The following is a 13415-nucleotide window of genomic DNA, read 5'->3' as shown; positions in this document are numbered from 1 at the left end:
ACGGGGAGCCGAGCTTCCGCTGCAGCGAGACAGTGAATCATGGCACATCGAAAGAATCGTGAACGAGCGCGGCTCAGTAAGACACATGATACACACGGCTCCGTATCGGCTCACTGCAGCGAGACATACAGTGAGCCATGCTACACTGAAAGAATCGTATGCTATAATGGACTCTCGAGCTCAGCTCATTTAAAAATAATACCCATTTGCATTCACTGTCCTCTTCTTACAGAGAGGTTTAAATAATAGATGGAATTATTTGCAATGTTAAAAAGGTAGTCACAACGTAATTCTGAAGTAGCTAGTAAGTAGGTAGGCTATTAGGTTATACTATTTATTAGTTTAATGAATCTTAGTATTATAACTTAGTTGACATTTGACAATTAAACTCGACTCTAGCCTGCCCTATGACTATGAGTCATGCTCATGACCACTCAAAAGTACCTGTTTTATATTGGGAAGAACGGCTCAGTATTCTCTCAGTTCATATGTCACATCGTTGCACAAGACTTCAATCATATGTGGACAGACTCAATAACAGTATGTTGAATCAGAAAACCAGTGGGATACTGTACATCTCGGGTAGCCTATACAAAATATGACCATTAAAAAAAATCCTCAGCTGATAGAAAAATACTTTTTTAAAAAAAATGACTGAGCGAGTTGTCGTGTGGTTAATATCGCGTGGCTATGCGCTTGCATTCGGGGGATGGTGGGTTCGAATCCCACCGTCGGCAGCTGTTAAGATGGTTTTTCCGTAGTTTCCCCATTTTCGCACCAGGAAATGCTGGGACTGTACCTTAATTCAGGTCATGGCTACTACCTTTCTAATCCTAACCTTTCCCACCCTGCGTCGCCGGAAACCTTCGATGTATTAGAGTAACTAGCATTTTTTCTAAGAAATGAGTTCATAGTATGAAGACCAGATGGCAGCTGTGAGCACTGAATGCTGTTGCTGCTGTCTTACCAGCACATACTACACAGATACAGTAGGAGTGGTGACCAGTGAGCCGTGAATCGGATCATTGTATCGATTCAGTAACGTGAACGGAATAAAATGAATCGATTCAGTAAAATGAATCGAATGTCCCATCACTACTAGGCATCACTGAAGAGGCGTACTAGGGAAATGAGGAATGAGGTAGTTTCCCGTTGCTTTCCCCACCGAGCCAGACGTTGCTATTACATATCAGTCTGCCAAACCCACTGAAATGCATGCACTAAAGGACCCTATGAGCAATATTTTCACACCATTCATAGCAGGGACTGGCTGCAGAAGGAATGCCACTACAACATCACTCATACCTCAGTCACTTTCATTTTGTCAATGCCAAGGATAGAGCTGAGACAGATCAATGAAAGTAACAAAAAAATTGCTCTAGCCCATACCAGAAGACATAGTGCACTGTAAACACTAGGTCCCGCCAGCAAAGGCACAATAATAATAATAATAATAATAATAATAATAATAATAATAATAATAATGATGGGCCAATGACCTTCGATGTTAGGCCCCTTAAAACAACAAGCATCATCTCAATGATGATGATGATGATGATGATGATGATAATAATAATTGTACCGGTTGGTACACCCATATGCCGCACATTTGAATTTTCCGCCTTAAAGTACTCCTTTACTGGAGAAACTTTGAACCTTATAAACTGAATTAATTCAACCATTTATCTGAAGATGTCACTATGTTAATTTCGAATTGTTTTTGTTTACTAATTATCAAGAAGTGTGGACATTCTCTCATAGATGTCTCTACGAAAAACTATGATCATGCACCCTGGTGCGAAGTGAAGGAACTTTTCTTGAAGATATTTTGTTGTCTTTACTAAATTTCGTTCTTTCGTTGGTGGGTTGGCAATATTAATCCTTTCTTTCCGCCTGGTTTGAATTTACCCAATCAGGAATTTCTGTAATTAATTTCCCTCCAATCACAGGTTTCGTCTTCATTTTTGACTTGTAACTTTTAGCTGACCAATAAACGTCTGTGGGTGTGTCTTAATTATTCATGAAAGGTCTCGAATCTTGCACGAGGGTATAAAAACTGCTGATTTTCTTGTCTCCCGGCCACTTTAACAACATCTAGCTTAGTGTATGGAAGCATAGCAGGGGGTGGGTAGCGCCTCTTTCTTCGGGCAGCAGCTCTTCAACAAGGTAATGGCCGTTTAACATATTTCTTTTTTCCTTGCTAGCTCAGCAGTTTAACCCGCGGGGCAGGTCCGAAACCTTTAATATGTAACATTTAAACTTAAAACATGTAAATCTTTTTCCATCTTTGTAAAACTTCATATATCTTTAAATGTAAATCGGGGATAGAGAGTGCTGTACCCTCTCGAGCTCCCCTTCATTTTGACTTGAGGTGACTATGTTTTCGTAACTGATTTTCTAATCTTTCCTAATGTGTTAAAATTTTCTTATACAAGTCACCTATATAGTGTGGGAATAGCCCCTGTGTATCGGCTTAGTGCCACTTAGGTTTTAACAAGCTTTCATGTAGGAGTGCAAGTACTCGCCTCCATTCAATCTTGTATTTTGGGCCATTAATTTAACCCGTTTTGTTTTCCTTCCTGAGAAGGCCCAGTAGATTGGGTACGAGATACCCCTGTTTAATTCTTGTAAGTTGTGGCAAGCGATCGCAGTGTATGGTATGGCCTTGAATAGGCTTGAAAGATTGAGAGCGGATCAGCTCTTTCTGGTATTTTGAAAGGTGCCTTGGGGAGGTGTGACATTTTGATTACTGGGAGCAAGTGCTCCATTGTATTGAGGGAATTTCTGCCCTTTTCTAAAATATGTGGTTGTGAGCTGAGAGCTCAGATTGTTAAACTTTGGGGCTCGTAGCCCAGGATTTGTACGGACCCCTTAACTTGTACTTTCGTTTGTAAAATTACATTGTACCTGATATTTTTGTTATTTCACCTAGTGAAAATTGTTAAACCTTGTTGTCTATTGAAAATATAACCTTTATTTAAATTTTAAATTCTTCTTTCAGACTTTTAGTTAGACCCATTCCAGCCCACACCTTCTTTCACCTCTGCTGATCCACCAAAACATGATAATAATAATAATAATAATAATAATAATAATAATAATAATAATTTAAAAACACATTTTAAATGGATGTTTATATCTTTTTATATCTTCATAAAAAATATGTCTATTTATATAAATGAGTACAAGCACCTCATGGTGGGGGTTATATTCCCCTTATCCGTCCTTATCTACACCACTGCTGCAGAAGAATCTTGCAGTTAATTTGAGATCATTCTGCCTGCCTTTTCCATTGTTAAATTTTTTCCAGCTTCTTCTAAGAAGCTTCCTTCCTGCTGGCAGTATTGTGCTCACTGCTGGCCTTGTATACATTTATGGTACTGTGCCAGCATTGTCGCTTCTTGCCTGTATTGTAAACTTTCATTTTCTTCCTGCTCTCAGCCAACATTGACACAATATATTCTTATAAAATTATCATGTTGGAATTTTGTGTGTTTCTATGCTTAGTATGATATAATGGTTTAAAGGTTATAATGATAGTAGGCCTAATATAAATATGTTATATCCTAATCTAGAGAGGGGAAGGAGTAGAAGAAAAAAGCGTGATTTTTTCGGAACTATTAAGAAACGGTTGGGCCGATCGAAGACACGGTCAAAATCAATGGATCCTGGTGAACGAGATGAATCCTTGACTAGAGATGCTTCAATAAGCAGATCGATATCTGCTGACAGAGCACGTGATCCCTCAGCACACTCAACAGGTATCGGTTCTGTCCTTTTATCTGTATGACTTGAATTCTTGTTGGTCTCTTATCCTGTACCTCTAGTTACTTTTTACTAGATGGAATTACGTTCTAGTTTTAGATCCCCTAGCTTTAGGATTTGCTGATATTCTTCTACTTCAGAAATATTACATAAATGTTTTGTGTAAGACTTAATGCTAACAAATTTTATGAATAAGTTTTTGTAATAACATTGTTGTTTTTAAATTTGTTTTTGCATTTTAAAAATAATTGTAGGTTGAAAGTGGCTAAACAGTTATTAGTATGGTATATTATTTTATTTTCTGAGTGTATATGTTGAATTTTTTGTTCTCATGGTAGATTTTAGAAATGGGCATCCTTTTGTGTTGCATGTAACAAGTAATAGTAGTACTCATGCTGGGTAACTATACGCAATCCACTTTCGGAAAGTAGTTCTCAGAATTTTACTCCTTAAAGTATCATTTAACTGTCCAATTTTTACATGTATATGATGTAAGTTAATTTAAATTTTAATCCAAGAAACAACTGTAGACTGATATAATTTCACTGATACTCTTCTATGAAAAATTAATATGTTGATAGAAACATACAACTTGTCATCATTTTTTGGAGGAGAACATAATTATGTTTGATAAAAAATGCAGGCCGTTGTGCATGGTGACATTCAACCTGAATGTTTGTCATCTAAATCAAGTCATTCTTTACCCCTAAATACCCTCGTAACCATATGAAATGACATCTTAGAGGTGAAGCTTCCATGGTGTGAAGAATTATGTAGTTATTTTCTGGGTTGAACCGTGTTGTTGTTCTTTGTACATCATGTACAGTTTGCCGATGTTTAGAATACACCTGATTGCTGCCTGGGAGACTGATCACCTTGGATCGAGTAGGGGTATTTCAGTTGCCTTGACAAAGAATACTGCAATGTATTTGAAACGTCGGCAAACTGTATGTGATGTACAAACAACAACAACAACTCGGTTCAACCCGGAAAAAAACTAAATATGAAATGACATCTTCAATCTCGTTAATGTGAGATCTTTCCTTACACGAGGTAATCTGAGCCTATCAACTGACACGACTTTGCCTTTGCTCCTTTTGTGTTTGTCGTTTGCTCAAAGTGAGGACTGAAGATTTGTCGAGTGTGATGATGAATGTAGGGCGCTGATGACCTCTCATTGTATTTCTGCTATTATGTGTTTCTATACATATATTGCTGCTGACTATCCATCTCAAACTTAACTAACTGTGATGGTGCATCCAGTGGGTTCCAGGTGATCTGATTGTCTTGAACAAAGCAGTCCCAGCCTTCTTTGAAATACTTAAATCACTCAAATGTTCTTACTTGGCTTAAACCTTGGTCACCAAAAGCACCTTCTTTAGAATTTGTTGGGTTACAGATGCAGTTTTATTGAGCTTGAAGCAAAATTCTTTGCTGCCTAACATCAGCTATTTCTGCAGAAACACAAGAACATGGTGTAAAGAAAAGCACCGAAACTCGGAAACTCATGCACGTGTTAGGATGCTAATAGGTAGGCTAATAGTTGAAACATACATGAAGAGAGCATTAGAACTTTGTACTGCTACTTGTTCATGCAGGATATTCAGATTTTTGGAAATTCTGAGTAATACCTTGTATAGTAGATTTCAATTGCTGCTGTTTTATGGGAAAATATAACAAAGTTGCCATGACTATCAAACAACCCCCATATATATTAATTTGCTGTCCGGATCCATGGTTAAATGGTTAGCATGCTGGCCTTTGGTCACAGGGGTCCCATCTTCGATTCCCAGCAGGGTCAGGAATTTTAACTATGTAGTAATTGTTTAATTCTGCTGGCATTGGGGATAGGTGTATGTGTTATCTTCATCATAATTTCATCTGAACTTGTCCTTGGACACTCCCAGCACTAAAAGCCATATGCCATTTCATTTCATTCCATTTCATTCTTTCCTTGAGGTTCTTATAGTATCTGTATGATGACTATGTACTATTACTTCTTTGACAGTAGAATAGTGTGTCTTTATTCTTTGTTGAGAATTCTTAATCTTGTGTGTATGTTTTTAGCATGGACTTGCTTTCTAATTAATTGTCTTTTTCTGTTTTCCCTCTCCTTCATCTCATCTTACTTGGCTCTTAATATCTTGGTAAGTACTGTTCTCTACCATTGTGGCATTGACATACTATTTTTGTAGATTTAGTACTAACTCTTTTGACTTACTGGTACCTACTACTTAAGTTTCACTGAAACATTTCACTATCATAAGAGCAGAAGGGACATGAAGGCATGTTCTTAAAGACCTCCTATTATAGAAGCACATGCTGGTTCTAGTGATCATCAAACTAAAATAAACATAATAGAGCCGAGAGAGGAAAAGTAAAGAAAAGTATATTTTTGCAAGGTTAAAAATTTCACCGACATCATTGAATAGGTTGACAATCATAAAAATGATTAAGGACAGGATACTAGGAAGAAGTATATGAATGCACAAGGACTAAACACAGTAACAGGCAAGGGCTAACATGAAAAATAAAAGGACAAACTGTAAACATTATGTATTGCAGACCTTTTAGAAAAGCCTCCAGAGTACAGTCCCAGGGGTAGAGATGCCCCTATGCTATGAGACTGGCCCTTCCCAATCCTAGTTCCAATTAATTACTATTATATTTACTAGATATTGACAACACATCAATACATTTATCAAAGAAGACTTCACAACACATCAGTTACTGGGGGTTGTTGACCAAAGTGTCTCAACCTCCTAATACAAAGCAGCTACAACAAGCTTTGCCATGACAAATTAATGTAGTGGGTAGGAAGAACTTTACTCTTGTTAATAATTCACAGATAAAATGGCATTGACAAATTGGAACCAGAATTGGAGAAGCAAGGTTGTTGGTGATTAAGTTAACATTTCTCAATTATAAGAATTGAAGGAAGGTCCACCTGTTCAATATAAATTAATATAGGATGGAGTTTATATTTATATTCAATACATCATGAGACTGGTTTTGACCCTTTAAGAGTCATCTTCAGCTATACAGCTAAAACTGACATAATATAGTAAAAGGGATGTAACATGTATGCTTAAATGAACAATTTAAAAACTGTGGCTTATCTTATAAATTTACAGAATGATGTGATTATTCAGTCTTAAATTAATAAAATTATTAATTCTAATATCTGCTGGTTGTTTGAGATGTTGCTTTTAATATGAAGAATGAAATTTAAAAAATCCACAAAAAACCTATTGCAACACTTTAGAAAAGTCTCTTACTACCAACCACAATCTGAATATTGACTTTGACTGAAGAGAGCGATAGGCTCATTCAGTAACAGAAGCTCGTTGTGGTAAAATGTCAAAATATTGCAATGATTGTCAAAATATCTGAGAGGCCAAGTTCATGACTTCTTATGAATGTCTTCTGACTCTATCTATGTAAGTCACTTTCACAAATTGAAACTTTCTTTCATGTTCTCTCTATTTTACTGTCTGCTTTGAGTGTTTAGTATTATTATTGCACCGACATACACTGGATTCATGATTCATTCTTTGATTCCAAACACATAAAATACTTGTTACTTCTCCAATGTAATAGTTCTTGAAATATTTGATCACACATTCTATCAAACTTTAAAAAGAGAGAGAGAAACTAAGTGCAACATTAACAACTAGGAAACGTAAGTGGATTATTTAGGCATGAATTTAGCATTTTGTGTTAGAATATGGATAAGCTCTCCCCTAATGAATTATTTCTAAGTTCCAAAATATTATTTTGTTCCTAATATGGCTGAAAGAGTGCAGATGCATCATCCAGTGAGTTAAAAGCAGTTCAGTCCATGCCCTGCTGATTTGCAGCAGACAACCAGTTCAGAATCTCAGAATGCATTTCTCATAACTGTCAAACATAGGTGCCCATAAGGGAGGAGGTGGGGGGGGGGGGGGTGGCAAGGGGTCATCTGCCTCCCTTGGAATTCTAAAAAGGTTGATGTTCAATTGTTTAATATCATACCAGATTATTTCATAAATTGAAGTTACTGACAGTCGCCTAACAAATGTTATAAATGGAAATTTCTGTAAATAATTTAATATTGCTGATGTTATATTGGTTTTTATATTCAGGAAAAAATATTTTAATAATGTCATACATTAGGCCACTAATGGAAAAATTGCTTGAATTTACAATATGATTACGCCTATCCTAGTGCGTTTAATGAAGCAAGTAAGAAATGCAATGACATTTGGGGAGCAGAGGTTGCGTCTTATCATCATCTAGGTAGGAAATAATATATCTTATTTATACAGTAATTGCAAAATTGATCTGGTAAAGTGTTAATGTTCCCCCTGCCCCAAAAAGATTCTGCAGCCACCCATGCTGACAACTGTTCTGGTGGAAATGGTAAACATGTCTCTCTGGCAAGCAGGACACTTGGTGTCAATTCCTAAACATGGTCAAATTTTCTTTTTAACCATATATAAATAGGTCATTTATTTCTAAAGTTTCTAGATAAAATAAAGGAAATGCAAAGCATATCAGCTATTTATAAAACTTTTCTCTTCTCATTTCCACTGTTCATTTTATTCTTTATAACAATTTAGCTGAATATTTCTTTTTTGGTCCACGTTTCGTTCATATATCTCAATAATAATTAATTTTCTCCTGTATTCATCCAGAACGGCTTTGTCAGCTCATGACATAACTTTTGATATGTTTCTGTTTTATTTATTTATTTCCTTTTTTTAGATCTTTGAGACTTGACAGTTTTTCCTAGCCTTCTGGCATAATTGTAATGAATATAAAGAATTATCCAGCGCTAGTTGTACAAATTATCTAGCAAATGTACATATTTTAAGTGCCTTATTACATCACTTTTAAGGTTACCTGTCAGTTCCTGGGCTGAGAGGACTGGATGGGAATTCAACTCGGTCCAGTCTCAGTGAAGCATCTGGTGTGAGTGGAGCCTCCACTCGTACCTATGTCAATGAGGCATCTACATTAGTGTTAGAGACTGTTGAAAATGGAATCAAAAAGTATGTATTAATGGAAATAACTAAAATCTGTTCATGGAACCTGTGAAGTGGCAATGAGGAAACAAGCCTTCTGCACAGGCTGTGTCATACCTAACTAGTCCAATGAGTAGACAGTGTGGAAAGAATGGAATGGGTAAGGGATCATAACATGTTGGTGCTGTTGGAACCTTCAGAGCAATCTTAACCCACTGGTTTCCTTCGTGAGAGCAGTTTGGAGAAAGTAAAGGGAACATGCGCTGTCAGGCTCCACTCTCTCCTGGGCTATGTTATGTGCGAACATGCTTCACAGATTCCATATGCAGAATTTAATTAAATATTTCAACATAAATTCTCATCATACACTATGTCATTGGTACTATTTTATTTTTGCAGACATTATCTTGTACCTCTGTCAATGGCACAAAAAAGCAAGTGGAGAAAGAAAGGGATCAAACTTCATATCTTCAATGACCATACCTTCATTGCAAAACATTTGTCAGGGTATGTATAGTCTATGTTATACTGTCATTGCAAAATAAATTGCCTGTAAATTATTGAAATTTAATGTTACAGTCTTTATAGGTAAAGTGATGAGAAGTATGTACATAACTGAAGGGTCAGGATAAAAAAACAGGTTAGTCAACTTTTTGTCGTAATTGAGTTAGCAGTGATTTACTCAGCATTGGACAAAGCTCATTTCAGTTTACTACATTCTGAATTTCAGTTATTCAAAGCATATGATTTTGTAACCTTTTATTTGTTTATTTAGTAACATTTTGAAATTAAAATTTCATTTTTTCTTAGTTCTGAAGGAATGTGACTTTCCTGTTTTATTACTATGACCCTCCAAATATTTAAGGTACTATACCAAAATGGGCAATAGAGGGACTTTCCTCTTTTATACTCCCTAAAAGTTCTGAAGATGGAAAATTGTTTACTAGATGGTTTCACATTACACCATTCATTGTTCCTTAAACCTTGTAGGACCCTGTGATTATATAGTTATTGCCAATGCTTGACTGATGATACAATCACATGCAAATAATTGGAACAGGTTTCCTCTGTATAATTTTACCAATGGTAAACATATTGCTTACTCTTAGACCTTGTGCTTTCTATGGATTGTTTGATTTTTGTTTGAATAATAATTGCTCTGTGTGACAATTGTTTTAGGTTTAAATGCATTTATTTGCTTGTGTTGTACTTTTGAGGAATTCTTATGTCTTTACTGATACGACTCCCAGGAAGCATAGTACAATTGTAACATCATCATATAATACTTCTATAACATAAAGAAAGACAGCTACCAAACTTTGTGTTGGTGAAAGCACTGTATATCAAATTATTCAGTGGCACAAACAGATTTGCTCTGTTTTACCTATGAAAAAAGGAAACTACACAAAATAATGACTGCCTTCTCCTCAGAAGAAGAAAATTAAACCGCAGGTTCACCACTGTGGTTCGCAAGTTGGGTGATAGAGGAGTGAATCTACTCTTCTCTCCTAACAAATAGAAGGAAAGCCTGCAATCACCAAATAACCACCTTCTAACAGGAGAAATTCACAGGAAATGTCTCCGGTGGTTGTATAGTCATCAGGATTAGTCAACAGAACACTAGAAGAAAATTATTTTCTCTGATAAAATTTTTATTTGGAGTACAGGGGCAGAGAGTTCAATACATGCATCAAGTGAAGAATGAGTCAACAAATTAAACACTTTTGCAACAGACCACAAAACACCCTGTGAAGACAATGTTTAGGGCATGTTTCTATGATTGCCAGATTTCCAGATTTCCAGTAAGGAACACTTCGATTTCTTTAGCTTATAGCATAAACGCTAAACACCACAGCCATTTAATGAATGAAAGGACAGATCAAGGATATATTAACTAATGACATTAATAATAATATTTATTTTATTATGAAGGGGGTCCTGCAAGGCAGTTTTATTGGACCTCTGAATTTTCTTATACATGTAAATGACATGAGTAAAGAACAGGAATCAGATGGTGTTATACTGTATTGAGTAATAAATAAATTACAGGATTGTGAGCTACTGCAAAAGGACCTCAACATAGTTGTGGGATGGACAACAGGCAATATTATGATGGTAAATAGGGTGAAAAGTCAGGTTGTAAGTTTCAACAAAAGGGAAAGTCCCCTGAATTTTAATTACTGTGCCAATGAAGTAGAAGTACCTCATGGGGATCACTGTAAGTACTTGCAGTAGGTGTTAATATAAGGAAAGTTTAATTAGAACAATCACATTAACAAGATTATAAATAAAGATTACAGATCTCTTCATATGGTTATGAGGGTAAATAAATGGCGTATGGCTTTTAGTGCTTTGAGTTTCAGAGGACATGTTTGGCTCGCCAGATGCAGGTCTTTTGATTTGATACCCGTAGGCGACCTGCATGTCGTGATGAGGATGAAATGATGATGAAGACGACACATACACCCAGCCCCCATGCCAACGAAATTAACCAATGGTGGTTAAAATTCTCGACCCTGCTGGGAATTGAACCTGGGACCCCTCTGACCAAAGGCCAGCATGCTAACCATTTAGTCATGGAGCCAGATGTTATGAGGGTATTTACGGGTTATAGTAAGGATGTGAAGAGGCTGGAAGAGGCTCGTAAATCACCGCTTCCGGCTTGCTGGAGCGGAAAATCGATGATGATGATGTTGAGTAAAGATGTGAAGAAGATGGCATATGAGTCACTGGTAAGACCCCCAATAAAACACTAGTTCTTAAATTGGGGGATGTAACTGAAAAAAAAAATTACAAACACCAGTGCAAACAGACCATCATTCCAAACACATGTTTCAAGAGAAAACAACAAACATAGCCAATGGAAAAGTTTAAGATCTCACATCCACTAATCCAATGGTCTGTTTCATAAATGATGCTATAAATGACGATATATGACAAATATGTGTTGTTGTGATATAAATGATTCAGTTTCATGTGCTTGTGGTGTAAATATCATACTCTCAAATTGAATACTGCATTGCAACAATTTCTACAGCGGTTTATGAGACCTGCATTTTTCAGTGCTACTTTCTTTCGACCTTGAGGAATCCACTCTTCTATAAAAATTAGATTAATTTGCCACCTCAACCAGCATGTTTGAATTGTTTGCAAGACTCACATTAACAATAGATTTATATAAAAGACCAATTTTGCAAGGACAATTCTATTTCAAGGACATGTTTTAAAGTATCATTTTAAGTATAATAAGAAGGAATGTTTGTGTGTTATTCTGTTTTAAAGACTCTAATCAGTGGTTTTAAGCACTGTTTTCTGATTTTAATGTACATGGTGTATGTTTTTTTTTTTTTAATTTTTTTATTTAGCTACCGGTAATATATTTACAACCCGTGTTTCACCTACAGGTATATCACGGGATATTTGCAGTTATGATAGCAACATATGGATAAATTTTTGAAGTGAATGGAAGATTTTCTTGAGGAATTCTGTTACTTGGACAGTGTTCCAGTGGTATTTCACAATTGTTGGCAGGGGAGTTGATCGTAGCACAGCTGGTCGTTCTCTCGAATACGTGGTGCATTCAGTCAACAGGTGTCGAGCAGTCTGTGGAGGTTTTTCCGGGCAGCTGCAGAGTGGTGAATCCATTATGTTCATTTTGCGGAGATAGGATTTAAAGTGACCATGATTTGTAATAAACTGGGTGGTTATGAAGTTGGGCCAGATAGATGAGGACAGTCTGTGTGGTATATTAGGAATGAATAATTTTGTATGGAAGGAATCTTCAGAGCTGGTATATATGGAGTTCCAAATTGTTGTATAGTATTCAGTTAATACTTGTTTGGCATAATTTAGAGGTGGTGATTTGTAGTCTATTGTAGATTTATAGCTGGCAGCAATCCTCGCAAGATAGTCAGCTCTCTCGTTCCCCCGAAGTCCTGTGTGTGCTTTAATCCAATGAAGAGTAATCTTGTTCGTTTTTTTTTAGGGTAATAAGTTTGTCTCTGATTTGAGTGGCGAGAGGATGGGTAGTTTTCTTATTAGCTACAGCAAAAATTGCAGCTTTTGAGTCAACATGAATAGCATAAGTTGAAGTATAGTTTTTATGTAGTTCTATCCATTCCACAGCCATGATGATGCCCAATAGTTTGGCTTGGAATACCGAGCAATTGATATCTAACCTTTTTATTTGAATGAAGATTTCCTTCGAGTTTTTCTCAACTAACATTCCTGTTTGAAATAATAACAGTAAGTTACTGTTATTATTTCAATCAAATATCATCAATATGGACCAAAAATGATATTTATTACATGTAATAACATTCCTGTTCCGACATGGTTTTGCGTTTTCGATCCATCTGTGAAGATGAGGACGTCTGCTTTATCTACAGCTCCTGAAGTATTTATGTTTATATGATTATCTCTAGGATGGTTTCTTCTTGATCTTGTTTGGATTTCAGTTCCTTTCAGTGAAGGAACTACTGCGTTTGTGGGTTGACCTCTGGAGATGGCTTTGATGTCGTTATGTAAAAGAATGGCTGCATCTATGGGCATTGTGCAGGCTATAGCTTGCAAAGCACTGTTTGAGACTGTTCTGTATGCCTTTGTTGCAAATATGAGAAATTATCTTTGTATTTGTTCCAATTT

General features: G+C 36.3%; 1 protein-coding gene across 7 annotated transcripts in view; it reads left to right on the top strand.

The window, feature by feature from the left end:
• The window catches only part of LOC136873917 (phospholipid transfer protein C2CD2L), a 430499-nt gene that overhangs the window by 372786 nt on the left and 44298 nt on the right, over nucleotides 1-13415 (top strand). For 6 of the 7 annotated variants that reach the window (XM_067147261.2, XM_067147262.2, XM_067147259.2 and 3 more), the window contains 3 exons: nucleotides 3576-3761; nucleotides 8645-8798; nucleotides 9171-9278. In XM_067147261.2, coding sequence (XP_067003362.2) covers nucleotides 3576-3761; nucleotides 8645-8798; nucleotides 9171-9278 — 448 coding nt within the window. The remainder of the gene's footprint in view (nucleotides 1-3575; nucleotides 3762-8644; nucleotides 8799-9170; nucleotides 9279-13415) is intronic. The other variant, XM_067147258.2, reaches the window with a different exon arrangement.

Source organism: Anabrus simplex, chromosome 5 (assembly GCF_040414725.1).
Source record: "Anabrus simplex isolate iqAnaSimp1 chromosome 5, ASM4041472v1, whole genome shotgun sequence".
NCBI lineage: Eukaryota > Metazoa > Arthropoda > Insecta > Orthoptera > Tettigoniidae > Anabrus > Anabrus simplex.
The sequence above is the reverse complement of the archived record's forward strand: the minus strand, read 5'-3'. Positions and strand labels throughout refer to the sequence as shown.